The sequence below is a fragment of the Rhinichthys klamathensis genome, unplaced genomic scaffold (genome assembly GCF_029890125.1).
Source record: "Rhinichthys klamathensis goyatoka isolate OS25496 unplaced genomic scaffold, OSU_Roscu_1.1 h1tg000109l_1, whole genome shotgun sequence".
Lineage (NCBI taxonomy): Eukaryota > Metazoa > Chordata > Actinopteri > Cypriniformes > Leuciscidae > Rhinichthys > Rhinichthys klamathensis.
In genome coordinates, this window is record NW_026606647.1 from 3,344,942 (window position 1) to 3,372,857 (window position 27,916).

Below are 27,916 nucleotides of genomic sequence, written 5' to 3' on the forward strand. Positions count from 1 at the left end.
TTCCTTACTTGAGTGAAACTATACTCAAATATTGCTCTGTTATAAGTAAAAGTTGTAAAGACCGATTTTTACTTAAGTAAATTACAGAAGTACTCGTTTTTAAAAGTAGGCCTTTAAGTATCAGAAGTAAAAATGTAAATGCATTGTTTTATTTAATACAGTACCTTATGCCTCTGAATCTATGCCTGCCTACCTACCCTCATATCAATATCAAATTAAGTTCTAGAGGTGGGATTGAATGTGAGATTGAATAAGTGCACTCAATAGCGTCCACAATGGTTTAGGACACCAAAATGGCTATTCCCTCAAATAGTGCTCTATTTAAAGTTTTTTGGCATTTATTATGAATATGTTAGCCTTACTGTCTATAAGCTGTGCTCCAAAACAATGACAAAATTTGCATTTAGAAGACCAAACCCAACGTTGAAAATGAAAATCGGGTTGACGTCAGAAACCAACATCCGTCGGGTTCTGACGTCAATCTGACGTCGGTTTGTGACGTCAACCCGACTTTCATTTCCAACCAAAATGCAACCCCTGCAACCAAAATCATCCCCTGACTGACGTTACTACTTTCTATTCAAGGACCTTGACAGATATGTAGTGGAGTAAAAAGTACAATATTTTTCTTTCAAATGTGGTGAAGTTAAAGTAAAAAGTTGCCAGAAAAAAATAATACTCAAGTAAAGTACAGATACTCCAAAAGTGTACTTAAGTACTACTGTCCACCTCTGACAACTGAGAAACAAAAGCAATTCGTCATAGAGCCAACAATATTTGTACAATGCCAGGTTCAGAAAGCAAGCTAGACAGACAGACAGATACACTTTAGCATGATTTTGGAATACTAAATATTTATGACACTTCAAGATTGTAATTTTCTTGCATATTTACTGTAAAAATGATATGATCAATAAGTTGTGACAACATGTTTTACATTGCTTTAGCTTATCAAAACAAGTTAAGCAATTTTCAACCTTTTTTTTATGTTATACAAGATTAAACTAATTTATTTAAGTCAATTGAGTCATTAGTGCACTTTGACTGATCATCATCCATATTTCCACTCAGACAAAACAGACAGACATGATTACATGTATTTACAGAATAGTTTCATCCGCTGACATTTGACCTCTGAAGCTGCCATGTGCACATCTTTAAGAATGGTGTTGTCGATGTCTTGATTGGTTGTTTTGAGTGGATGAAGGGGATAGAGAGGAAGAGAGGATGAGGACTGGTTTTCATTTCCAACTTTTTAATTTTTTCCAACTTCCAACAAAGTCTGTGAATCCCAAAATAGTAAGAAAAATGTGTTAATTAATTAAATTAACTATTCTATGCCCTTTTGTGATTAGAGTATTCACACTAAAAATTCCAACAAGAAAGTGCACTTTAAATACCCGGATAATGAACTTATTTAACCCCTCCCAAAAAAAGTGTAGAATGTTGGAGACTTCATGCACTCAATGGAAGCAGCTTTAGTTATGTATAGCAGAAGGAGAAGAGCTATCAGACACACTGATGCTGGATGAAAAAGTAACCTTATAAAACCAAGAGTAGGCCTACCACTGAAAATAATGACTTTGTGGTATGGTAAAATCTATTACATTAATTCATGTAATTTATACATTGTAAAATCAAGATTAAGTTGGAACTATAATAAATTGTGTAAATTTTACTTAAGATATTTATGTAATAATTTAACTGAGAAGAAAGAGTAAATTGTATCATATATTTGCAAATACTATTTAATGTTTTATAGTCACACCACATTCACCCAAAGTCAATTTTAATCTGAAAAGCAAAGTCCGTTTGAATCCGCGCGCGTTTTTTTTTTTTTTGTTGTTGTTGTTGTTGTTGTTGTTGACTACTACAAGATCCCGCTTCTTCAGTTGTGGCAGAGACGGTCGGTTTGGGATGTCGCTTTTACACGGCTGACTTATTTTCGGTATGTTTTGACTTTTCTATTCTAGATTTTATGATAACAACCATGTGTTCATTTTGATGGTTTGATTATTGCATAGTCTTTACGGTTCAAAATGATCTTAACGTGAGTTTTAATCACAATAACGTTAGCTTAAGCCTCATGAAGTACTGAGGCTTTCCCCTGAGTGTTTCAGAAAAAGATTCGAAGCATCTAGAGTGTCGAAAACAGCGCCATCATGTGGCCATAGACAGCTTGGCATGTGGCAGGTCAAATATATAGCAGCCATGTTTATGAGCAGCTGAGTGCGCAGCTGAGTGTTCAGTTTTCTGATAATATAATTCAAATATTAAAGTGTGGCAATACAATAAATGTAACGATTATATTAATGGCCTACTAATTATAAAAATACAAACAGAGTTGCTTGATGCAAGTAAATCTTTGTCTTATTATTTTATGGTTTCTATGCTGTTTATGTGTCAAAATATATGATCATGTAACATAGGCGTATTTATATATATATTTTTAATAGTTTACGGTGGCCGAGAGAGCTCAACGCGCTGCAACTGAAGAAAACACATGCAAATACAAAAAAACACATGCAAATACAAAAAAACACATGCAAATAAAATAAAACGCATGCAAATAGAAAAAAACGCGTGCAAATAAAAAAAAACACCCGCAAATTAAGAAAACATCTTCATCAGTTTCACAACACACGTGTGCTCCAAATACTCACAACACCACCAAATACAAACGTGCTGCAAAAGCTCACAACACAAATACAGAAAACGCGCTGCAAATAACACAGAGCACAACGGAAATTTTTCCAGAGGAACCAAATAAGTGACGAACCCGGCTGGGACGTGCTCAGGGGACGTGCTGGAATAGATATCCATAAATCTATGCGTCCATACATATAGTTTTATGTCTATATGTATGGACACTCTTGAAAATGAGATGTTGCATCTCAAGGGGCTATCCATTAATAAAATTGAAATTGAAATTAATTTCCTTATTATTTTCACCTGGGATGTTCCCATGACAACGCAGCACAGCGTCCATCAGCTGAAGAGCTGTTCTTACCACAGAAATATAATGCTGTCAACATAACGGATGCAAATACATTTTTATTTTTAGTTTACAAAAAAGCTTTTAAAATATGCGTTATATCTGTGTGTCTCAACTTTAAAATTTTGGACCCTACATTACCTAACATTTCTTACGAAACTTTTCTTTATGAAAATGTAATAACATGAAACAATTTGTACAGTGTAACTGATGTATAGATAAATATCTTTCCTTCATGATTTTCTTCTTTATCTTTTTTATTTATTTATTTTAGTTTCCAGCTCATTCTTTTCTCATTTGTATTCTGATGACATTGAACACATTGTTAATACATTTTGTACATTGTATACAAGTTGTATGTCATAAAAAAAATGTAATCTCTGTATGTTTTGCAAAAATAAATAAATAAAGTATAATTTTAAGCTGTAAGCACCAGCACGCATAGATTTATGGATATCTATGCCACTGCCAGCACGCACGTCCCAGCCGGGTTCGTCACTTATTTGGTTCCTCTGGAAACATTTCCGTTGTGCTCTGTGTTATTTGCAGCGCGTTTTCTGTATTTGTGTTGTGAGCTTTTGCAGCGCGTTTGTATTTGGTGGTGTTGTGAGTATTTGGAGCACACGTGTGTTGTGAAACTGATGAAGATGTTTTCTTAATTTGCGGGTGTTTTTTTTTATTTGCACGCGTTTTTTTCTATTTGCATGCGTTTTATTTTATTTGCATGTGTTTTTTTGTATTTGCATGTGTTTTCTTCAGTTGCAGCGCGTTGAGCTCTCTCGGCCACCGTAGTACATGGACTTAAACTTACAAAAACCTGTAGAGTAGTGGTCTGGGTTCAAACATTCCGACCCTCTTTTTTTACAGTCTATGATTCCGAGTCCGACACGCAAAGTGAAGCATTCACGTGACTGGAAAGAAGGCGAGGCTTCGTTTTTCGTTGATCGAGTGTTTCTCTGAAAACAATACGAGTTCCGGCACGGAGCTTCATGAGAAATTGCGCTGTGTACTCGATACGCGCTTTGAAGCTTCAGTCAAATGTAACATCACTACTGTGCTCACATTGCTGAGATGCTGAGATTTATTACAGCATTAAAAGACAGACAGTGTTTAGAAGTATTTAATGATTCTTATGATTACAAATCCATGATATCATTATTGCTTATTATAAAAACTATATGTTCAAGAATTTAGTGACGTAAATATTCATTGAAACTCAAAAGAAATTCCCACTAATTGTTCAGCAGAAACATACTGTGATCACAAATGAAGAGATCAATTTTAAATTGCATTTCATTGTTATATATAACATTTTTATATAAGAAATGTACATAAAAAAAAGCTAATTAAATGAAGAAAAAAAGTTTAAAGTGTCTACAATTAATCTAGCTGGTTACATGCTACAACTTGAAAGAGAGAAAAACAAAAGACAGAGAGGTACAAATAGACTAACGGAGTGAGGTGCTGTTGTTAAACTTATGTTGAACATAAACAATATACATTTACACCCCTGAGTGTAGTCAGTGAAGCCAATCTGTGACAGACTGTTTGCACTGTGCAACGTTTCCAAAGCAGCGCTGAAGTAAAATCTCTGGCAGAACAGGCAGATAAAGATCTTTTAGCACCTGACTTGTGTGCAAGTGAGTTGCTTATAAACCTGTTTTTGAATAATCCAGGGAATTATGACATACTTCACACTGCAGAGACACAAAAACAAAAGTGAGTTGGAGCAAGAAAGATTTACTTTTGGTTTTTACTTTTTGGACAAGCAAATTGTAGACTGTTTAATGCATGTTATGGTGTACAGTAATAAAACATAGCCCACCAAAAAAATTGGTAATAATACAATAATAAAACATATCAAAGCAAGTGGCATTTATTTTAAATACTTTTTTTTAAAGCAAGACATTTCAAGAATTTCAGGTTGAAAATGAGGTTCCAAACGTAGGTTCGGGAGGAGCCTAAAACAGCCATATAAGCAGCAGACACCGTGTCATCCCATTGACAAATTCTTTAGGCAGCCCTCCTTTTCCCCCTATATTTTTCTCTCTCCTCCTATGCACAATTCCGTTATAGGTTTTTTTTTTTACTCAGAGCTCGAGCCTCATCCAAGGACAGCAAGCCAAGTTAGTTTACTTTTAACCTTTAAGGCTGAATAGGCTGGTGAACTTGTGAAATGAATACAAAACAATAGATATACTTTTCAAAATGAAGACAAAAACACTGACTTCATACATACTTCCATTAACAAGATTCACTTCAAGACCAGTCAATTAAAAGTAATTGCAAAAAAGTAAAGTAATCTGGGAAAGTGACTAGCACCATTAGTTTGCAGATGCCACGTGGTTTGATATTTTGCTTTTAAGACAACAACTCTTTTATAAGTGAAGTTTGAGTTTTTTTGTGTATTATGGAAATGAATGTGTTCGGGCTTACCGGCACAGCGCTGTCTATAATCACTGCAGCATTTTGTCGTGCAGTTAGTATTGCAGTTGCAGCGATTTGAAGGGTTGTACTTCTCGTTGCATCTTCCCCTACAGGAGGTTGAGGCTGCACATACAAACAAGCATTAATCAAACAACTATGCTTTGAGTGGATATATGTGTGTAGGTGTCTGAGAGAGAGTTTTACTTAGGCTGGCAGAGGAGCATGAGTTTGGGGGGTTGAAGGTGACAAATCCCGGCAGGTTCTGAGCGATGTTGTTCGTGATCCAAGACTGATATCGAGACACGCGGGTGTAAACCCCAGGAGAGTTGGGATCGGCACAGCCATACCCCCAGCTGGTGATACCAGCCTGAACCCACACTGTACACTGCTGACTCACCATTGGCCCACCAGAGTCACCCTACAGAGAGGGACAAAAAGAAAGACAAAGGAGATGGGGGGGGTTTGTGAGGGTGAGGGGGGCTATTTTATCAAGATGGGACAGTTACATCAGAGAAAGTCTAATATGGGGAGAACTCCCACTCACATTAAACTTCCGGGTTCTGAACTGTTGCAGTTCCACTCTGGGTCCATATGAGGGCGCTCACAGGCGGAGTGCAGAATGAATGGAGGTCTATGGAGCAATACCCCTAAAAATCCACTTTTCTCAGGATATAATTTTTTGTCTAGTAATTCGAATGTTGTATTCGAAAGAAGATGCAAAGAAATTACACATTGCTGGGTGTTAGATTTTTTAGAGTCACTTATTTGCTTTAAAAAGTCTTTTAAAATGTCAATGACGTCATACACATCGTACGACCAGAGAGAGACCTGCTTTACGGCAATCCTTCATTCACTGGTGCTTTCGCGCATAGACAGACGAGAGAAGCCGCGAAATTTAAAAATACTACTGTTATTGTGTCACGAAATGTAGTTTTAATAGTTTTTCAGTCCACAATGTAGTTGTTGAAAGCTCAAATCTGTGGTTTATTTATAAAGATAGCGCTTATTTAAAAATTTGATCTGACGTTTTCGGAGTTGTGATATCCAAGCCTTTACCGGGGTCTAAGCGCTCTGCACCCCGCCTGGAACAGCCTTTCCTCGGTGCTTCTGACGTTTGTGGTTAAACGTGACATATAATCCGTCTTGTGTATATCTAACGGGCGATCTTTGGTCTCATTAATCTTGTTCCCTGGCAAATCGTTTTGGCTGACGGCAAAGTGAAGTTTCATAACTTTATATTGTGGCTATTTTAACGTTGTATCCTGCTGTGTCTGAATCGTTTACTTTATTTATTGTCTTGTATAACTCTTCTTATACCTTTTAGGCTACTTATACTGTTATAATGTCTCTTACTGATCAATAAAACTGAAAAATAGACAGGGTTGTGTCATTTTATTTTATATAGCCTATATTTTATATAGCCTTTTCATTACTATTTTATTTGCTGTACTGTTTGTTTGTTTATTTTATTGACTAAACTATTTACTATTACTTCTCACTTTATCTTATATTTACTATTTGCACTGCACTGTAGTTGTACCATATCGTATTACCATAGATAAAGGATCCATCAGTTATCTTTGTTATTGCTAAAATCGGGTCAATCACAGAAAATGCTTTTTCCACAATAAGAAAACTATCGCAGCAACGTTATTATGTCTATGCTTTTGCGTTCTGCACTTTCTTTTCTCTCGAGGCATCTACTACACAACTGACACAGGTAAATACATGTGTGGTCCCGCTTCGGATGCCACGATGCCATCAAGCGGTATCTCTAGTCGTAATCAGTCCTTCACTGACCAATCAGCGTCCATTAGCAGAATGCTAGCGTGTTATGGGCAACAACAACTCAACCTGTAAGAAATCGAAAGGACATAAGTACTCGTTCATTCAACTTTCGATCTATAACCCATGTTGGACTTGCAAAACCTACATTCAAATCTAAAATTTCTCAATGACAATCGGGTGAAAAAGACCAATTTAGCCGTTTAGCCCCATAGACTCCCATTCATTTTGCACTCGGACTATTGCCCCCAGTGGAACTCTGGTGGAACTACAACCAAAAAGTCGGTACTTAATAGGGAGTGGCCAGGCTTTCCGTAGACGGGCTTTGGTTACATGCAACAGGAAAAGGGCAGTCCGGGTCCGCACTCCAACCTGTGCCCCACAGGAGCACTAGCCCTTGTGTTTCATGTATATTTACACTACTGGAGCTATTCAACAACAAGCATTTACACTAAATGAGCAATGTGAATTCCAGAAATATACAGTAGGTTTTAAAGTGCTATCTTGAGTGTTATACGGTAGCTGTACAAGCTTAGGTTATTTGTAGTAATAATCTGGTTGGGGTTTGTTGTACCTGGCAGGTGTCTTTGCCTCCCTGCGTTAAACCAGCACAGATCATGTTGTTGGTAACAGATCCAGAACCCAGCAGAGTATTACATCGAGTGTTGTCCACGACTGGAACCATAGTTTCCTGCAGAGTCCCAGGAGCAGGTAGGCTCACTGAACGTACACAAACACACATATAATTATAAATAAAAGATGTTATAAATTGATGCAAATGTGAATTTATGAGTTTGTGTGTGTTTTCTACCTCCAGATTGAACGTTTCCCCATCCTGTGATCCAGCTGCTGGTGCCGGCACTGAAGACGCTGGTCTGGGCTGCCAGACAAACAGGTTTAATGTAGTTATTGAAGGTAACAGTGGAGGACAGGCGCAGAAGAGCGATGTCATTGTCATTTGTGTTGCTGTTGTAAGAGCTGTGAACGACTTTCGTTCTCACAGTTCTCATGACTTCATTGGCATTGGATCCCTGCTGTGTCCTCCTTCCCAAGTACACACGCAGACTGGATATAGTCACGCTAGATACAGTCAGAGTACATGAAAGTGAGAAGAACAAAACAACCAAGTGGCTTCTACCAATAAAAATAAATAAATTAAAAACGTGTTTTGATGTGAATTTTACCCAGGTAAACAGTGAGCTGCCGTCAGCACCCATTCATTGTTGATGAGGGATCCTCCGCAAAAATGACCTCCATAGGTGGAGCTGTGCAGACTGACCTGCCACGGCCACGACCCATCGGGGGCGTTCACACCACCCACAATACGGGTGTTTAGAGGGGCTTGTCCACAAACTATGAGAGAGAAAGAGAGGAGAGAGATTGTTCACATTAGCATATCTACATTAACTATTTGACTTGATGTTAACATCTGAAGAAAGAGAGAAGCTCTTACCATTCAGCTGAGAAAGTGAACCTGCAAGGACAGAAATAACGTGTACATTAGAATAATTAATTTTGATGTTTTCCTTAATAATGACACTGCCAGAGATCCTTGCTCTGATAATGGTAGATTAAACTTTTGAGACTGAACATGCGGAAAACATCTGTGGGCAAACCGGTTTTATACAATAAGCACAATTAACAGCCTTCTTTCCCTATTCAAAAAGAGACATCCTGCAAGTACATTCCATGTGCATGGTAGGTGTGGCTCACAATGTAAAACATTTATAGGTTTCTGTAAAAGTAACAAAAGAAAGAAATATTTTTTTGGATTATTAAAATAATGTTGCCCAGAAAGATAATTTAAACAGATTATCTCACAAACCTTTTTACTTTGAATCTTATGTAAAAAATAGTCACTGTGAACCTGGATACAGTGCGATTTTTTTTTATTTCAGTCAAAGGCAAGCGTGAAATGTCTTTGTTTACACGCAACCCAGTAGGGGGAGCACCGCATGCGTCTTAGGACAATATAACTTTGTAAATAAAGCGGTAAAAAATAATTATTTTATTTTTTTGCGCAAACAAATCGCGTCGCTACATAAAATTGAGGTTAAACTACCATTAGTTTCTGGACCTTGACTTTGCTAATGGAGGGGCAGAAAGCACAGAACCCTCTCAGATTTCATCAAAAGATTTCAGGTTCCAAACGAAAGTGAACAACTAACGTTAGATGTCTTCACGAGGCCGTTAGCAAGCTACCCTTCGCCTACATGCAAGACTGTCCTTACAAACAGAGAAATTCAAGTTGTTTTGTTATGTTCGTGATATATTTCACACATTTTTGTCATGTGGGTGATTCTACGATTGCAGGTAGGCCTATATGGTGCAGTCATTATTCTTTCCTGCTTTTTTCAAATGTTTATTTTTTAAATTATTTTAATATTTTGTTATTCATTATCATGGATCACAAGATTACAGGCCATAACAATATATTTTCTTTATGAACAATATGATTTCTTGTTGTTATCACATCAGTGTATTTTTTCCATCATGTATCGTAATCAAAATATTTTATTTTACTTTTCTTTAGGTAATATTTCATTTATTTTATTAATAAAAGCCCTATATAGTCATTTTCCTAATTCTACAACATTGAATTGTTTAAAAATAACTTATCTTATAAAAATGTGTGATACATCTTGCATCAATTCTGCTACGCTATACTTTGCCTTTATAAATTGGTGGAATTATCTCCCACAAATATGTTAGACAGAAAATGGTCACTTTACCTCACTGATAAGGTCTGAAGCACTGAAAGGTATGTGCATGTGCTCTTCCTCTTCCTGAGAAAATATTTTAATCTACAAAGTTTTTAATCTTGCACCAAGAGTTTTTTTGTTAAACGTCAAAATTGTTACCACACTATCAAGGGGAAAACAGAGTCACTATAGTGGGTTAATTGTTTAAAAGTCTTTTAATCATGATTTCATTAGTGCCATGTGCTCATAGCATTTATGCTAGGAAGTGGAGTTTTTGGCTAAAAAGTTTAAAATGGTCAATTCTGTTACCGTCAAATTCTGTTACCAAGGTAGTGTAACGATGTTGCCTAATTTGTCTGTATATCGACCCCTCGAATTTTACACTTCAGGCAGCTCCATAGGCCTATAACTCAATGAGTCAATGCAACGCGATTTTGACGTCACCGCATATCGCGTTTAATTTACCACCACCACAAAGTCATTTTGGTGATCAAAGATGAGTTTTAAAGTATACAATTATTGACTACAGGGGGACTTTAACTTTTTGAAATCCAAGAGAATTCCATAGAATCACCCATGTAATGTTTAAATAAGATTCATAAATGTGTCAGGTAGCCTAATGCAGGGTCCAACGATTTGACTGCACATTTTAAAGTTTAGACTAGAGCAGAGAAAATACTAGCCTGGTCCCACCAGACTCTCGTACATTTCATTTGTACAGAGAGTCTGGCCTCGCTCCATTGACTTTTGACAAGCGTTAACTTCCTTGTAGGCGGGTAGCCTACTGCTTTGAAGTTTAAAACTATTGGATCTGCCATAATCGCTAACGTTTGGTCGTGACTTTTTTCTTTTCTTTATTGAAAATATCAAGATTTACAGACAAACATGGCTGCATAAAATCCGTTTCTTCAGAATAGGATACAGAGAAAATATAGCCAGAGGGAGCAGCTCTTAATACAAACAGGAAATAGTCTTAGTAACAAAAATAAGGATGATTTATAAAAGGAAAAAAGAACATAATAAATAAACGGATAAGAAATTATAACATTCAGTCTTTGTTCAGCTAGTTGGGAAGTGTTTTAGGGTATCATACTTTTTTTTGTGCTTTAGGATCTTTCTGAGTTTTTAAGGATTTTATATACAGTTTAAATTCATTAAAAAAATAAAATAATTTGGGACATGATTTCACAATTCTACATTTGTACATTTGTGAATGAAAAATTTTGCTAGACATACAATTGTATTAGTACAGGCTAGAGCTCATCACCCTTCCTTTGCAATATCAATCCAAATGTTATGTCGTCACTATAGATAAAGGTTGGGAATGAAGACACCTGTTGCTTAACCCATTTATGTATATCACACCAAAATATTACATGAGAAAAACACATGGTCCGTAGTTTCGACATCATTTTCACAGAATGTACATGTGTTATCTATACCAAAGCGAAGTCAGTAATTCTTTAGAGGGATAAATGTTTTTCAGTACTTTGAAGTGTGTTTCTTTCACTTTGGGAGGTATTGGTAGTGTTAGATACATTGTTCTTAGTTTAGTAATTGAATCTTAATCAAATCTTTGTAGAATGTTTTTTTTTTTTTTGCCTTTCAGGGTCAAGGTATTCAGTACGTTTGGTCGTGACGTATGACGACTCAAACTAGCGCACAACATCAACGTCGTCGTTCTCAGCCACTCCCTCTGTTCGCTGATTGGACCGGTAGAAAATTGACCGGAGAAAACCAAAGAATACACCACACAATCCCAGGTAGTACTGAAGGAAAATGAACATTTTGCGGAAGTTCGTAGGATGGTGGAGCCAGGCTAGAGAAATACATTCACTCACAAATTTCATGTTAATGAGTAAGTCACGCACTTATTTTGAAGTGGCACCACTTAGGTAGGGAGGGTTCTACTGAAAGCAAAACTATTTCAATGCAGAAAAACTATAACCTCAAATAAAAATTATTATTATTTATATTTAAACTTTATAATGAGAACTTTGGGACACTATTCAATAGCCTATCTAACATTAGAGTAAACTTTACTACGCAATGTTTAAAATCGGATATCAATAAAACAAGTACTCATTAAATTCATTTGAAAGGATTATTGCCGCTTCTACAGTCATCAGCCAATATTTAACAAACTATACACGTTTTTTGCTAGAACTTAGGCCTATCTGTATTTAAATGTCAGAAACATAAAATAAACATTATATGGTTAAAAACACAGAACAGTTGATAACGTGACGCACTGAACGTTCTAATCACACCAGTGCGATCGCACACTTCAAATGGTTAAATATCAAAAGTAAAAATCTATAGAATTGTTAATGAATCATTATTTTCATAGCCCTTAGACTGCTCTTATGTGCGGTGCAACAAAGAATATTATCAAAATATATTCACTTTTTATATGTCGGCCTATTATGTCTTTGTTAACAGTTATCCTCACTTTAATATATCTCGAGATCTTACCTTTTACACACATGAGCAGAGTCAAAGTCACACACGTTGATCTCCACATCTTCACACAGTCACTCTGTTCCTTAGCAGGATGCTGGTGGTAATTTGGTACAAAGTGACTCTACAGTCACTTTTATATAGTTGTTTCTCAAATTTCTCTTCTTGTCACTCACTCACCTGCCCACTTCTTTTCTCATAATGCTCCTCCTCCATTTTCTGTCACTCTGTTTCATTCTTATCATTCTTTTATGCCAAAGATGACAAGCAAATTAGCCACTGTTCACTGAGAACATTTTTCACATCTGCACTTGTTGTAGGCATTGTTAAGGTATGATTGTGCAGATACGCAACAGCAAACATCCATTAGGTCATTGTTTGAGAAGTCACAGAGCTTGATAGCTTTCTGCTCATTTGATAATTCGTAATTTTTCAAAAGATTTTCAAAGTGGCCCAACAAGTGTAATTCAGAAGAAAAAGCAAAAATGTGAAATGGCAAAGGAAAATATCTTAAGACATCATGACAACACATTCTTTCTGTCTTTTTTCTTTTAGTCTTTCTTTCCTTGCTTTATTTTTACTAACACATACATAAAGAAAAAAACATACTACTTAAAAAAGCCATGACAATAATGCCCTTTATTTTCAGACACAGACAATGGGCTGTAGTGAATGATTACGAATGGTAACTTATTGTCAGATGGCAACCATTGTTACTCATAAAAGACTTACACAAGATAACTGAGTCAGTTTGTGTTGAAATCAGGGCTCTGAATAGGTTCAAGGAACGAAAACAAAAGCTGGAAACGAACAATTTTTGACATGGCCTTGTATGCAAATCAGTTTCAGGGTATAGCTCATCGTCTGCCTGGTATGTCTAATATGTAGTTTGCTGCTTACACTTTAATTTAAAAAAGTTGTATAATTTGTAGTAACTTGAAAATAGAAATGTTAGGGTTAGGGTCGAAATTTTTGTGGTTATCAATCATTGTGCTGAAGAGTTACATGAAGGTAAACACTACATTGACCCTGCAGCAATGGCTGTGTTAATGCCACTGACAAATGTAATATCCTACTTCATTAAATTTATGAGCTAAATAAGTTACGTTTAGCATGTGCTATGATAAGATCTGTGGATTTTAACTGAAATAGATGTTTAATTGGTTCCAGGACTACTATTCATGTAATTGGAGCAACTTATTTAACAAATTATGAAGTTCCTCTAACTCAGTGTTGGTTGGTTGAACGAACATAATTTTAACAAATAATTTTTTTAATATTGTGTATTCCGTAACAGTTATTCAATGTAAAGTAAGAAGGCTAAAAAAAAGTTCTCCTTCCTTCATCCTTTTCCTTCTAGATCTAACAAAGGCTCCTCCATATTTGGTTTGTTGAACGCCATCTTTTCAGCATCAGACTGATTTGTCTATATTGTTAAGATATACTCTCTCTGGACACTGACACTAAACTTGAATTATAACATTAGTCATTCTGGTTTTATGCTCTGCCCAAAAAATTGTCTCGAGTTTCTCAAATTTTATTCCAAAAACAAGACTTTGTAAAGCCCGGCTCGATCGGTCCAATGGAGGCATCCGGTCAGCGGGTGAAGGTTTCTGCGTATTACTGTCTTTTCTCGTGGCAAAGTATTGTGGGTTAAATGCAATACATGTTTCATATGTATTCTCTCGTTATTTCATCTGACTCCATAAATGAAAAGGTTTTTAATTATATCTGTGCATCATTAAATATAAGCTAAAGTTTGACTAATTCCTTTTAACTCTAATGAAATAATATCAAAGTCAGTTAGAATCATCAAATGTAACAATTTATTATGTCAGGTAAATTTATCTTTCCAATTTCATAATCAGTTAAAGATAATCAATACAAAACATAAAATGCTCTGGAATAAAGAGAAGACGAACCCGACATTAGGAAATACATGAAGCTGAGAGACTCGGCGCTCTCAGTCACGGGCTCATCTGAAGTACAGAAAAAGCCCTGATTTCTAGTTGCATTTCATTATATAGCCAGACCTCATTTCATATGTAAACATGAGTTCACAGTGGAAATTTACTGTGATCACCCTCCCAGACTTACTGGGGGCAGAAGTTGATTTACATCAGTGGTCTCAAACTCGCGGCCCGCGGGCCATTTGCGGCCCGCAGGGTGATATTTTGTGGCCCCCTACTTGACATTAAAGTTTAATGTTAGTGCGGCCCGTCGTTGCGTGTGCCGCGTTTAAAAAAAAATATATATATTTTTTTATCCCTTATGGTCTACCATAGATAGTCTCGTGACAGCTTACGGTGGGTTTGTTGTCAATAGTTGTCATAGACAACCGCGAAGTACAAACATACTGCGCCTGGAAAAAATGAGCGCGTCCCTTCAATTATGAGCGCGCTTGCCGCGCGCCTACATTTGAAATAACGAACTTGAGCGCGCAAAATATGTGAGCGCGATATGTGAACGGCCCCTTGTCGAGGTGCCACCAATCAGGCCACGAGCTACTGGTAGCTCGCGAGCGACGTGTTGGAGACCTCTGCTCTAAAACAATGTGAAAACTGAAAATAATCACTTTGAGCTTGTAATATGTGTCCAACAGGTTGATAAGAAGGTTTGCTTTGATTTGTGCAGTCAGTAATTTGAGACACTATACATGTGTAGAAAGAACTCAATAAGACGGGCTGACATGACTGCAAATATTTGTATTTCAAAAGCAATAATTGTTTTTCTAAGTATAATAAAAGGAAATGTGCCTTCCAAAAAAACAAAAAACATTCAATATCATTAATGTGTTGTATAAAGAAAATAAAAAGGACATAAGCAAATATAAATATCACAAATATGTGTTATAGACAAAGAAAGTTTGTAAAAAATGAACTTCAACTGTCAGAAGGACAGCTCATGAAGAACCAATCATGTACAGAAAGGAATGTTCAAATTCAGAGGAACAGTTCAGAAGAAACGTTAATAATAAATATTGAGAAGATTGGATCAGTTGTGCTCCTTTTTTGGAATACTTGAATACTATTTTTTTGTGGAATACTTTATGCGGCCCAACCTGACCCAGACTCTACCTCCAGCGGCCCCCAGTTAAGTTGAGTTTGAGACCCCTGATTTACATGGTACCATTTGCTAACAGTGGGAATTAGCATTGAGTTAACACCTTCTGAGAGCAGGAGGGTTTAGCCATCCACCCTCCTTTGTGTGTATGTTATCTCTAAACTCTTAGAAACCTTATTACCTTTTGTTTTACTTATTTGGAAATGAGACATTTGTACCAGTCGCACTGATACATTTTAAATGATACTAAACATAATACTCAATGATAATCATCCACATTAAACCATATATGTGAGTTTTAGGTGTCCCTGAGAGAGAGAATGAAATGTAGATAAGGTGAGACTTTCGTCTCAGGGGAAGTCAAATGTTAATTTCCAGCAAGGTCCTTTGTCTCATAGACCAGTGGTAAGGTCTATCTCTTCAACCAGTTTTTCCAGTCTTACAACTTCCAATGAGTTCTACGAGGACGTGAATGCTTTTTACAAGTTTTACTTCTATGTATGAACTCGGAAAGAAAACGTAGTCTATCCCTTTAAAGGTGCAGTATGCAATTTTAAAATCGTTGTTGAACACTGTTGACATTTTAAATCAATCCAAACAAACACAGCCCTCCTTTCATAATCAGCCCCCAAAATGCACAAATGCAATGCCAGAGTAAGCGAAGCAAAAAAATGACGAATGAACGACAAGAAAACACGAAAAATTAACATACAGTACACAAGAGTATATACGAGCAAGAGTTTCTCGGGCGTGCCGTCTTGTGGAGGGCTCAGAGCTAAAAATTTGGTCTGAACACAGTAGCTACTCCCCCGTATCCCTGGCTGGGATAGGAACCAGCCAATAGTGAGGTGGCGGAGGGATGTTCCTCCCGAACTTTGTTAATAAAACATCATTAAAACTGTGTTTTGAAGTATTTAATGATTCTGATAAAGCAATGACATCATTATACATTGCTTATTATAATTACACATGTTCAAGAATTCAGAGAAATAAATATGAATTTAAATTCAAAGTAATACCCACTTATTTGTCAGCAGAAATGTATTGCGATCACAATCAATTTTAAATTCCAAGTCATTATTATATATAACATTTTTATATTAGAAATGTGCATATGCTACTAAGTGAAGAAAAAAGTTTCAAGTGCCTACAATTAATCTAGCTGGTTACATGCTACAACTGGAAAGAGAGAAAAACAAACGAGAGAGAGGTACCGGAGTGAGGTACGTGCTGTTGTTAAACTTATGTTGAACACAAACAATATACATTTACACCCCTGAGTGTAGTCAGTGAAGCCAATCTGTGACAGACTGTTTGCACTGTGCAACGTTTCCAAAGCAGCGCTGAAGTAAAATCTCTGGCAGAACAGGCATAAAGATCTTTTAGCACCTGACTTGTGTGCAAGTGAGGTGCTTATAAACCTGTTTTTGAATAATCCAGGGAGTTATGACATACTTCACACTGCAGAGACACAAAAACAAAAGTGAGTTTGGAGCAAGAAAGATTTACTTTTGGTCTTTACATTTTCGACAAGCAAAGTTTGTTTAATGCATGTTATGGTGTGCAGTAGTAATAAAACATATTTGGATCTGTATATCCGGATCAAAAAATCAAAGCAAGTGGCATTTATTTTAAATAAATAAACATTTTTAAAGCAAGACATTTCACAAAAATAACTTTTGTTAGGTTTTAAATGAATATAATACAAAACAATATATACTGTTCAAAATGAAGACAAAAACACTGACTTCATACGTCCATTAACAATCGCTTCAAGACCAGTCATTTAAAAGTAATTGGAAAAAAGTAAAGTAATCTGGGAAAGTGACTAACACCATTAGTTTGCTGATGCCACATGGTTTGATATTTTGTTTTTAAGACAACAACTCTTTTATAAGTGAAGTTTGTGTTTTTTTGTGTATTATGGAAATGAATGTGTTCGGGCTTACCGGCACAGCGCTGTCTATAATCACTGCAGCATTTTGTCGTGCAGTTAGTATTGCAGTTGCAGCGATTTGAAGGGTTGTACTTCTCGTTGCATCTTCCCCTACAGGAGGTTGAGGCTGCACATACAAATAAGCATTAATCAAACAAGTATGCTTTGAGTGGATATATGTGTGTGTCTGAGAGAGAGTTTTACTTAGGCTGGCAGAGGAGCATGAGTTTGGGGGGTTGAAGGTGACAAATCCCGGCAGGTTCTGACCGATGTTGTTCGTGATCCAAAACTGATATCGAGACACGCGGGTGTAAACCCCAGGAGAGTTGGGATCGGCACAGCCATACCCCCAGCTGGTGATACCAGCCTGAACCCACACTGTACACTGCTGACTCACCATTGGCCCACCAGAGTCACCCTACAAAGAGGGACAAAAAGAAAGACAAAGGAGATGTTTTTTATTTGGGGACTTTTTTATTAGGACAGTTAACAACCTGTGCCCCACAGGAGCACTACAGCCCTTTATATATTTACACTACTGGAGCTATTCAACATCAAGCATTTACACTAATTGAGCAATGTGAATCCCAGAAATATACAGGTCTTGAAGTGCATTATATGTTATGCAGTAGCTGTACACGCTTTAATGTGTATTTATAATCTGTTTTTTTTTTTTTGTACCTGGCAGGTGTCTTTGCCTCCCTGCGTTAAACCTGCACAGATCATGTTGTTGGTAACAGTTCCAGAACCCAGCAGAGTATTACATTGATCATTAGCGACCACTGGAACCATAGTTTCCTGCAGAGTCCCAGGAGCAGGTAGGGTGACTGAACGTACACAAGCACACATATAATAATTACTAATTAGTGATGTTATAAGTTGATGCATATGTGAATTAATGGATGATTTCTACCTCCAGATTGAATGTTTCCCCATCCTGTGATCCAGCTGCTGGTGCCGGCACTGAAGACGCTGGTCTGGGCTGCCAGACAAACAGGTTTAATGTAGTTATTGAAGGTAACAGTGGAGGACAGGCGCAGAAGAGCGATGTCATTGTCATTTGTGTTGCTGTTGTAAGAGCTGTGAACGATTTTCGTTCTCACAGTTCTCATGACTTCATTGGCATTGGATCCCTGCTGTGTCCTCCTTCCCAAGTACACACGCAGACTGGACGTGCTCACACTGAATACAGTCAGAGAACATGAAAGTGAGAAAAGAACAAAACAATACACCAAGTACATTTTACTAATTAAAACTAAATAACTGCATGTTTGGGTGAATTTTACCCAGGTAAACAGTGAGCTGCCGTCAGCACCCATTCATTGTTGATGAGGGATCCTCCGCAAAAATGACCTCCATAGGTGGAGCTGTGCAGACTGACCTGCCACGGCCATGACCCATCGGGGGCGTTCACACCACCCACAATACGGGTGTTTAGAGGAGCTTGTCCACAAACTAGGAGAGAGAAAGAGAGGAGAGTGATTGTTCACATTAGCATATCTACATTAACTATTTGACTTGATGTCAACATCTGAAGAAAGAGAAAAGCTCTTACCATTCAGCTGAGAAAGTGAACCTGCAAGGACAGAAAGAAATGAGAAAAATTCAATTAAACCTTTCCCTTAATAATGACCCTGTCAGAGATCCTTGCTCTAATAATGATAGATTAAACTTGTGAGACTGAACATGGGTAAAACATCTGTGGGCAAACCGGTTTAATTACACACAATAAGCACAATTAACAGCCTTCTTTTCCACAACTATTCAACAAGTGACATTAGCCCCATGCATGTCCTGCGAGTACATTTCAGTAGGCGTTACTCACAATGTAAAACATTTATAGGCTTCTTCTGTTCTTGCATTATTAACAGAATATGACCCAGAAAGAGAATTTATATATTATCTCTCATGATCATTGCTGCAGTTCAGAAATCCCAAACTTTGCTTAGTATCTTATGAAAGAATAGTGACAATGTTCTTCCCCAAGACGCATGCAGTTCTGTTTATTAACCGCTAGAGCACCAAAAGTTACAAACTCCAGCTTTAAAATAACTCACTAATCCATGAGTTACCGGTCAAATGAATCAGACAAATGAATCAACATGATTCACTTACTGAACTGTAAGTTTAATGGTAATGAGTATTTTCATAGGCCTTAGACTGCTCTTATGTGCAAAGAAAACAAATATATATTTACTTTATATATACTTAAATATATAGTTTTTCTATGTATTATGTCTATGTTATCGTCGCTTTAACAGATATATCATGAGACCTTACCTTTTACACACATGAGCAGGGTCAAAGTCACACACGTTGATCTCCACATCTTCACACAGTCACTCTGTTCCTTAGCAGGATGCTGGTGGTAATTTGGTACAAAGTGACTCTTACAGTCCCTTTTATATAGTTGTGCTTCTCAAATTACTCCTTTCATGACTCACTCACATGCCCACTATGCTCCACCTCAATTTTTTGTCATTCTCTTCAATTCAATTCACATTTATTTGAATAGCGCTTTTCACAATTCATATTGTTTCCAAGTCTGTGTTCCATATCTGTGTCCAAGTAATATATTTCAGAAATGTATACAAATCACGCAGTTAGCTATCATATACATTTTAGGCAAAAAAATTAGCTCATTGAAGTGATTATAACAAGTTGTGAACATAATGATTAGCCTGGCTACAATATATAGAAATTTAGCATTGGTGCATGTTGATTCAGAGTTTGTGTCTTCGGAAAGTCTTCATAAGAGGACAGAAGCGAAGAACTGAAGCGCACATACTCTAGTTACCTTGATCGGGATGGGCATCCCAAGATAAAACAGAAAAACAAATGAAAAATAATTAGCTGCTGTTCATAACATTTCAAGCAAAGATAATCTTGTGCATTTGATCTGATATAGAACAAGGTTAAGAGATGTATTATGTAAATGCTTGGCTATTAAGATGTATTTAGTCTAGATTTTAACTTTAAATTTAAAGTTTATGTGATAATATGTCATGACCAAGAGATCATTTTGTCGAGGTAACGACATCATGTTGTGGGAACGACATCTATAGCTATTTCTCGTGGCCACGAGAACTACCCTGCGTGACCATACCTGGGATTATCAGAAATGGATAGGCTATTATTAAAACAATAATATTTTATTTTGAATTAAGTATAACAAAAAAGTGCGGAATTAATAAATTATAGCTATTATTAACATATAATAGGCCTACTATTATATTCAGTAGTGCAAAAATCACCATTTCTACAAAAATGTTCAGCAGCACAGCTGTTTTCTTTCAGCATTGATCATAATAATAAAAAATGTTTCTTAAGCAGCAAATCAACATATTAGAATGATTTCTGAATGATCATGTGACAGAAGAGTGGAGTAATGATGTTGAAAATTCCGCTTTGCAACCACATGAATACATTTTTTTTTCAGATAAATAAACTACTTTTTTAATATTAAAAACCAGTTCTTTTAATTATGTTATTTAATTATTATGTTTAATTATAATGTAATTATATTTCACAATATTACTGTTTTTACTCTATTTTTGATTCAATAAATGCAGCCTTGGTGAGCAATGAGCAGAAGAGACTCCTTTCAAAAACATAAAAAAAATTTAATGTTTCCAAACTTTTAACAGATTATATGCTTTACAGTGTCTTGGATCTCTTTAATATTTTTGTTTGTTTGTCCAGTGTCTGTGCAGACGTGATCAGTCTGGCTATCAGGTTCCCCTCCATTTCTCTCACCTCTTAACATAATTGTGACATCACATATCTTAAGATCCGGCAACATAAAGAATACAGAATCCTGAAAGTTGGCCTTAGAATAAGCCTTCTATCAGCCTAACATCGAATTGTCTTAAAATGTGCTCATTAATCAGAGATCAAAAGGCTTCATATAGGAGACAGTAGAATCCTATAAGACACCGCAAATATAGAATTACTTTGTTGTTTGTGAATCAGATTATCCTTTATTGAAGTACTTTTTCAAGGGCGCAAGGATAACAAAACAGGATTTTATGACTTTGTCGACTATTATGGGGAGTATTTCTTTGTTTTGTTTGTATTCATGTTAATTCTATATCAAATTTTAATGAAAAGCCTTAGTTTACTATTAAAAAAAAAATTCTTGGTAAACCCCCTGAATTGCATTTTTATGGATTAAAAAAAAATACAAAATGACATTGAACCACATAAAGAATCAACCATATGCTGAACCACCAGTAATACAGTATTCATTAAAACCTCTACTTTTAAAATGTTTAACACAGATTGCAATTCAACAAACAAATTATTATCACATTCAAAATGTATTGAATGTATCAAGAACTTATTCAGATAAAACATTTTAATAACACTCTGTCACTCACAACAGTGACTTTAAAAAGGTGGCATTGCAAAAGTATATTTTGTTTTTACTTAAAGTCTCTTGGATTAAACAGACACCAAAATTAATTTACAAAATAGGGCAGGTGTGACAATGGCTAAACTCAGGGCTGGTAATCAGAAGACAGCTAGTTTGTGGGAATGAAAATAACTATTCTTGCCTTGAAGCTCCGGTTCCCGCATGGGGATTTTTCTATATTCAGAAAACTTTAAATTGCTTTGGATAAAAGTGTCTGCTAAATGACTGCTTATTGTTCATATAAATAACAGAACGGTATCAGCAACAACACCTACTAAATAATGGTAATTAAAATTCTGTACATTCAGTTATTTTCAGGTCTTTACAAAAGTGTTTGTCTTTTAGTATAGCGTGAGTCCAAAATATTAATAGATGTTGACAACCATACAAAGGACCTGAAATCCTGTTGAGAAGCACTTTTCTTCTAAGCCATATGCACTGAACTCATGTCAATATGGTACATTTGAGATGACGCATGTTGGAAGCAGTTACAATGACAGGAATATTTCTAAGGAATTTCAAAATAGCAAGTCATCATGTGGAAAAAGCTGCTGAAACAAGGAACAAGAGAATAGACTGTTTAAGGAGAGATAAACCTAAGACTGTGCTTATGTAACATCACATAATGTAATTATACCTGGTAAATATGCATAGCCAAGTGTTAGAGATTTGTTGAGTGATGTTTATGTGTGTATGTGTTTTGGCAAATGTTCAGTTGGGGTCAAGATTAACATTTTATTGGAGGATTGTATTTTTCTGAAGCTGGTTCACTGTTAGGGTGATATCATGAGAAATCTTGACCTTTTGTGATAAAAGAGTTCGCTGTACAATGAAAATGTCACTTTCTGATGTTCAAGAAACTTCATGACAAAAATACATTGAAGCTGTTAGTAACTGGTACTGCCACTGACTGTAAAAAAATTGCCTTAAGCCATTTCAAAGTGAAACGTACTGAGATATGCAATGGAATTTGAATATCAAAAGAATGCAAAATATGATAATGACGCTTTCATTGATGCTTTGGCCCAAGTTGTTCATATAAAGTTTAATCAGGATCAGTATGATCCGAATTTGGAAATTCCATGTTTTTCTATTCAGGATCAGGTAATCCATCGTACTTTTCCTGATTACCAAATCCGGATGCCAGTGCTCTAAATGGCACAATGTAGTTAAGTTATGTAAACTAAAACTAAAACCATAAAAAAAAAAACTTTTGTTACTTGAAATAAGATCAATTTTGACTCAAATAATATATTTGAAAAAATTCACATTTTCATTTAGTTTAACTTGTAGGCCTACTAAAATAACTAAAACTGAAATAAAAATAATAAAATGACAAAAAAAAAATATTACTAAAAAATATAATTAAATCTCAATGATACTAAAATAACACTTGAGTTAGTGCTGGGTCACATTATGTGTTTTTATTTGAATTGTTAGAAACAGCTTTTGACTAATATTTTGTAATTTATTAGTATATGGTCCATCAGTCCATAAATTAACTCATTAGTACTGTAATTACTAATTACTTCATAATATTTTTTTCTCACACACACACCTATCGTTTCACTTCTGAAGGTTTCGTCAACTGGGGAGGTTGTATGGATTACCGTCGTGTTTGTTGTAAAGAAACCACAGGGTAGAAAAATACTTCTTTAGGAATTAATGTCAGATTGGATTAATGCTCACTCTAGAAATAAATGTTATCACCTTGTGAGTAACTGTATATATCATGGTAGTAAGTCAATTGTGTATCCTCTAATGAATTCAAGACTGCCAGCTGTCTTTTTGTTGCTACTTCCTTATAGACCATGACCTCATCCTGAATCTTATCATGAACTACCTTTCCTAAAATAACTTCCCCCTTCCAAGAGATGTTACGTGAATTGCGTGGTGATTTATTATATCCTTGTTCCTAGTTACCTTGTAATTGCCACAAGTTTCGTTATTGAATGCTTTACGTGAGTAAGCTTTTACTGTTTGATGACATTTTTACCACTACACAACATCATCAGCATGATTTATTGAACATCATTATTGTATTCATTTTTAACATTATTATAAGATTCTAGTAGTTACTCTATACAGTAGTCAACATTTGAAGTGGATCAAAAAATTGAATCAAAGTTGTCCTAAGACAAGAACGGGTATTGTTGTAATTCATGTATAACTTTGATGAAAGGTTTTGATCCACTTCAAATGTTGACTACTGTAGTTTGTCACTTACGCATCCTAACAGATGTATTAAAATGGGATTTTGTTTTTAGAATGCCTCCATATACTTGATTTACAATAATATAGCACAAATGAGGAAATAAATAAGCACAGTTGCATATTTACAACTAAAGATTATGGAAAAATGAAGATCTATAAAAAAGCTTAGTTATTCTAATGAAAATGCTGCACATGTGTTTATTAATCTCACATGAGTTCACAATGACCTTTGGGTGTGTTTAGCATTAACACACTAGGATACTTAAAACTAACATTATCTTTGTTGTTTTCAGAAATTTGTTCAACAACATTGCTGGTCATTATGTTTTGCTGAAATTTTCATACTTTGAAATACAACTACAGTACTATAAAAAAATCTTAGGTTTTTTTTTTTTTTTTGGTGGTGGTGGTGGAAAGTCACTGTTTTGTTAGAAACAAAGCTTTACAAAAGTTAATGGAAAATGACATCTTTACTCATTAATGGTTTGAACATGCCAGTGTTTCATCATAGCAGTACCTCAACATCTAAACAGCCTCCACTGACCAAAAGTTATCAGTAATTGATCATGAGTTTTATGATTACTGTGTTTAATCAGTTTATTCTTTTCTATGTGACTGTCCTAGTGACACTTTTCAATTGTAAAACAACGTCCCCTGTTGGTGTAATTTATTACAGCAAAAGACTTTACAAGCCATGTGATGCAAAGTCTTTATTTAGTCACTTATACAGATACAGATTACAGACTCAAATTATATTATCACTTAATGCTGATATATTTATAATACAAATATTTTCATATTATTTTGTATGCTACATGAATTAGAAATTTAGTTTTTTTGACACATTTGATTTAAAATAAATCTTTAGTCTGAATAGAGAAATCTGAGTACTTTTGTCCTGATTTGAAGAAATATTTATTCTATAAGCTGTACATGGACAGCTTATAGAATGTATGAAGAAACTGAAAACATATATATATATATGGAGAAAGAGAAAGAGAGAGAGAGAGAGAGAGAGAGAGAGAGAGAGAGAGAGAGAGAGAGACGTAGAAGCTTGTGCCAACCAAGAGTTACCAGTGACCCACTGCAGAGACACAAAAACATACAGAGATTGTGTGATATTGCTGGAGTAACTTACTGATTCAGTGATTTGAATTTTATTTCAGAACTATAAGCACCATAAACAGTTGCATGTGTATTTGTTTGTGTATATGGACTTACTGCATCGCTTTTGCATATCCCTACAGCAGTTTATGCGGCAGTGATGATTGCAGTTGCAGCGGTTGCGGATGTCAAATCTCTCACCACATCTCTTTCTACAAGAAATTGAGGCTACAACAAAAAGACATTTAAACAAGCATTAGAAGTGAGTGGTGTTAAGGATGCATAAATGTGTACAGGAGTGTATAGTGTGTATGAGAGAGAGTTACTCTGATTGGGTGGAGGTCTTAGGGTAGTTGCTGAAGTAGTAGAAGTTCTTAAGGTAGTAGAAGAGGGTACATCTCTTAAGGTAGTAGAAGCGGTTGAGGTGGTAGAAGTAGGAGATGTAGTAGAAACAGGTAAGGTGGTAGAAACAGGTTGGCACGTGCTTGAGGGGTTGAAGACGACAAATCCTGGGAGATTCTGGACAATGGTGGTGGAGATCCAACTCTCATACTGTGAAACACGCGTGTAAACACCAGGTGCGTTGGGATCGGCACAGCCATAACCCCAGCTGGTGATACCAGACTGAACCCACACCAAACATTGCTTGCTCACCATTGGACCTCCAGAGTCACCCTACAGAAAAACAGGGTTTTTTTCTTTATGGGACTAACTTCTCATCAAACATGGCCAGAAAGAATCACACACATATATAAAAAAGAAGCACAGATAGACGTTTGTGTGTCAAGATATATTAGAAAAACAGAATTGACTTTCAGACATGCAGCATGTTTTGTTTTGCACACTTAATAATGATCTGGTTGACTGTGGTACCTGGCAGGTGTCTTTGCCTCCCTCCAATAAACCAGCACAGATCATGTTGTTGGTAACAGATCCAGAACCCAGCAGAGTATTACATTGACCATTAGCGACCACTGGAACCATAGTTTCCTGCAGAGTCCCAGGAGCAGCTAGGCTCACTGAACAGGGTACACACAAACACACAATCATATATTAGTGTTGTTATGAGTAGATGTATGTGTGAACGAATGAGTTTGTATGTATCTGTACCTCCAGATTGAATGTTTCCCCATCCTGTGATCCAGCTGCTGGTGCCGGCACTGAAGACGCTGGTCTGGGCTGCCAGACACACGGGTCTAATATAGTCATTAAAGGTAACGGTGGAGGACAGGCGCAGCAGAGCGATGTCATTGTCGCTGGTTTGACTGTCGTAGGAGGGGTGAACGATGATTGTGACGACATTTCTACTGATTTCATAGGTATTGACTCCCTGTTGTGTCCTCTTTCCCAAGTACACACGGAGACTGGATGCACTGACACTGAAAAAATGCGAAAATGAATCAATAGTGTAAAAACGATCTCTCAGAGCCTGTTTGGATGAATAGTTGTGATGTGAATTTTACCCAGGTAAACAGTGAGCTGCCGTCAGCACCCATTCATTGTTGATGAGGGATCCTCCGCAAAAATGACCTCCATAGGTGGAGCTGTGCAGACTGACCTGCCACGGCCACGACCCCTCAAAGGCATCCACACCACCCACAATACGGGTGTTTAGAGGAGCTTGTCCACAAACTATGAGAGAGAAAGTGAGAGAGATTATTCACATGAACATTTCTGTGCAATGACTATATATATAACATCTGAAGAATGAGACAAGCTCTTACCATTCAACTGAGAAAGTGAACCTGCGGTGGAAGAGATGGTAGCACACATTTGAGAGAAAAATGTTTATGTTACTGTAGCTGCATATTACATCCTCCAACTAAATTAATTAAATTAAATTACCTCACAAGAAAGAGGAGCATTGCAGAAAGGTTAGTGCTGATAAAGTTTCTACCTTCAACATTAAGTGTAAGTCCTTACCTTGAACAGATAAGAGCAGGGCCAAACTGACACACGTTAACCTCCACATCTTCTCAAACCGTCTCTTGTCTTGCAGAATGGATGGAGATGGTGGATCTGGTTCTCTTTGCCTCTCACAAACCCTTTTTATATTCACTTCTTCAGTCTCTGCTTATCACTCATCTAATCACTCTAATGTCGCACTAATCTGTTTTTATTATTCATTTCTGCTCCTTGCCCTGTTTTCACAATGCAGACCTGTTAAACATGTATTCTAGAACTAAATTCACTAAACAAAGATCTTAAATGCAAGTTTTGTTTTCAGAGATTATGAGTTTTGTTAATCTGTCTAAATGGAGTAAGGTGTTCATGTTAAATCTTAAAGGGTTAGTTCACCCAAAAGTGCATAATTTGCTCGCCCAAAAGCTAATTTTTCCCAAACCTGCTTGACTTTCGACAGTGGCTCTGAGTCACCATTCTGTATATTTAATCATTCACTGCATGGTAAAAAAGACACAAAAACATGATTTTTTTTTGTATTCCTTAAAGAACGGTGGAAACTGATTTTCTTAAAGATTTAAAGTCAAATGTAAATAATAAATGACATCAATTATATCAGAGCAGATACAAATAGATAGGTTGCTCCTGATGTCACACATAAGACAGAAACACTTCTGTTACTATTTAAATCAATGATTTAAAAAACAGTTCTATTCAGCCATGCTTTGTTACACATCACAATGGAAAAAAAATCACAATAGGCCTCAGATCTACAAAAGTAATGGAAACTATATAGAAATTCACACGCATAGTTTTAAATGTTAGAGTAAGTGATGAAATAGCCAATTTAGTTTCTCTTTCATTGATTTTATGTAATGTTTGAATAATAAAATGATCCAAAATATATACATTTA

The 27,916-nt window shown here is 36.1% G+C and overlaps 1 protein-coding gene across 1 annotated transcript; it reads right to left on the minus strand.

The window, feature by feature from the left end:
* Positions 1-4,454: 4,454 nt before the first annotated feature.
* Positions 4,455-27,172, minus strand: LOC130087614 (transmembrane protease serine 9-like). The gene is made up of 16 exons (XM_056254022.1): positions 27,024-27,172; positions 26,825-26,845; positions 26,564-26,732; positions 26,211-26,479; positions 25,974-26,119; positions 25,427-25,775; positions 25,302-25,312; positions 25,071-25,080; positions 19,649-19,783; positions 18,924-18,944; positions 8,392-8,560; positions 8,019-8,287; positions 7,782-7,927; positions 5,627-5,840; positions 5,432-5,545; positions 4,455-4,692 (listed from the first exon to the last, which is right to left on the minus strand). Exons 1-16 carry the CDS (start codon positions 27,070-27,072, stop codon positions 4,688-4,690), a joined length of 2,097 nt encoding a protein of 698 aa, XP_056109997.1. The 5' UTR covers positions 27,073-27,172; the 3' UTR covers positions 4,455-4,687.
* Positions 27,173-27,916: the final 744 nt, after the last annotated feature.

What these genes read in the sequence shown, in the direction of transcription:
- LOC130087614 (XM_056254022.1), bottom strand. Translation starts at nt 27,072, where the DNA reads ATGTGGAGGTTAACGTGTGTCAGTTTGGCCCTGCTCTTATCTGTTCAA. An exon ending in GGGAAACATTCAATCTGGAG is followed by an intron (nt 26,120 to 26,210) that starts GTACAGATACAT and finishes TACCCTGTTCAG; the next exon opens with TGAGCCTAGCTGCTCCTGGG. An exon ending in GCAGCTCACTGTTTACCTGG is followed by an intron (nt 8,288 to 8,391) that starts GTAAAATTCACA and finishes GACTGTATCTAG; the next exon opens with CGTGACTATATCCAGTCTGC.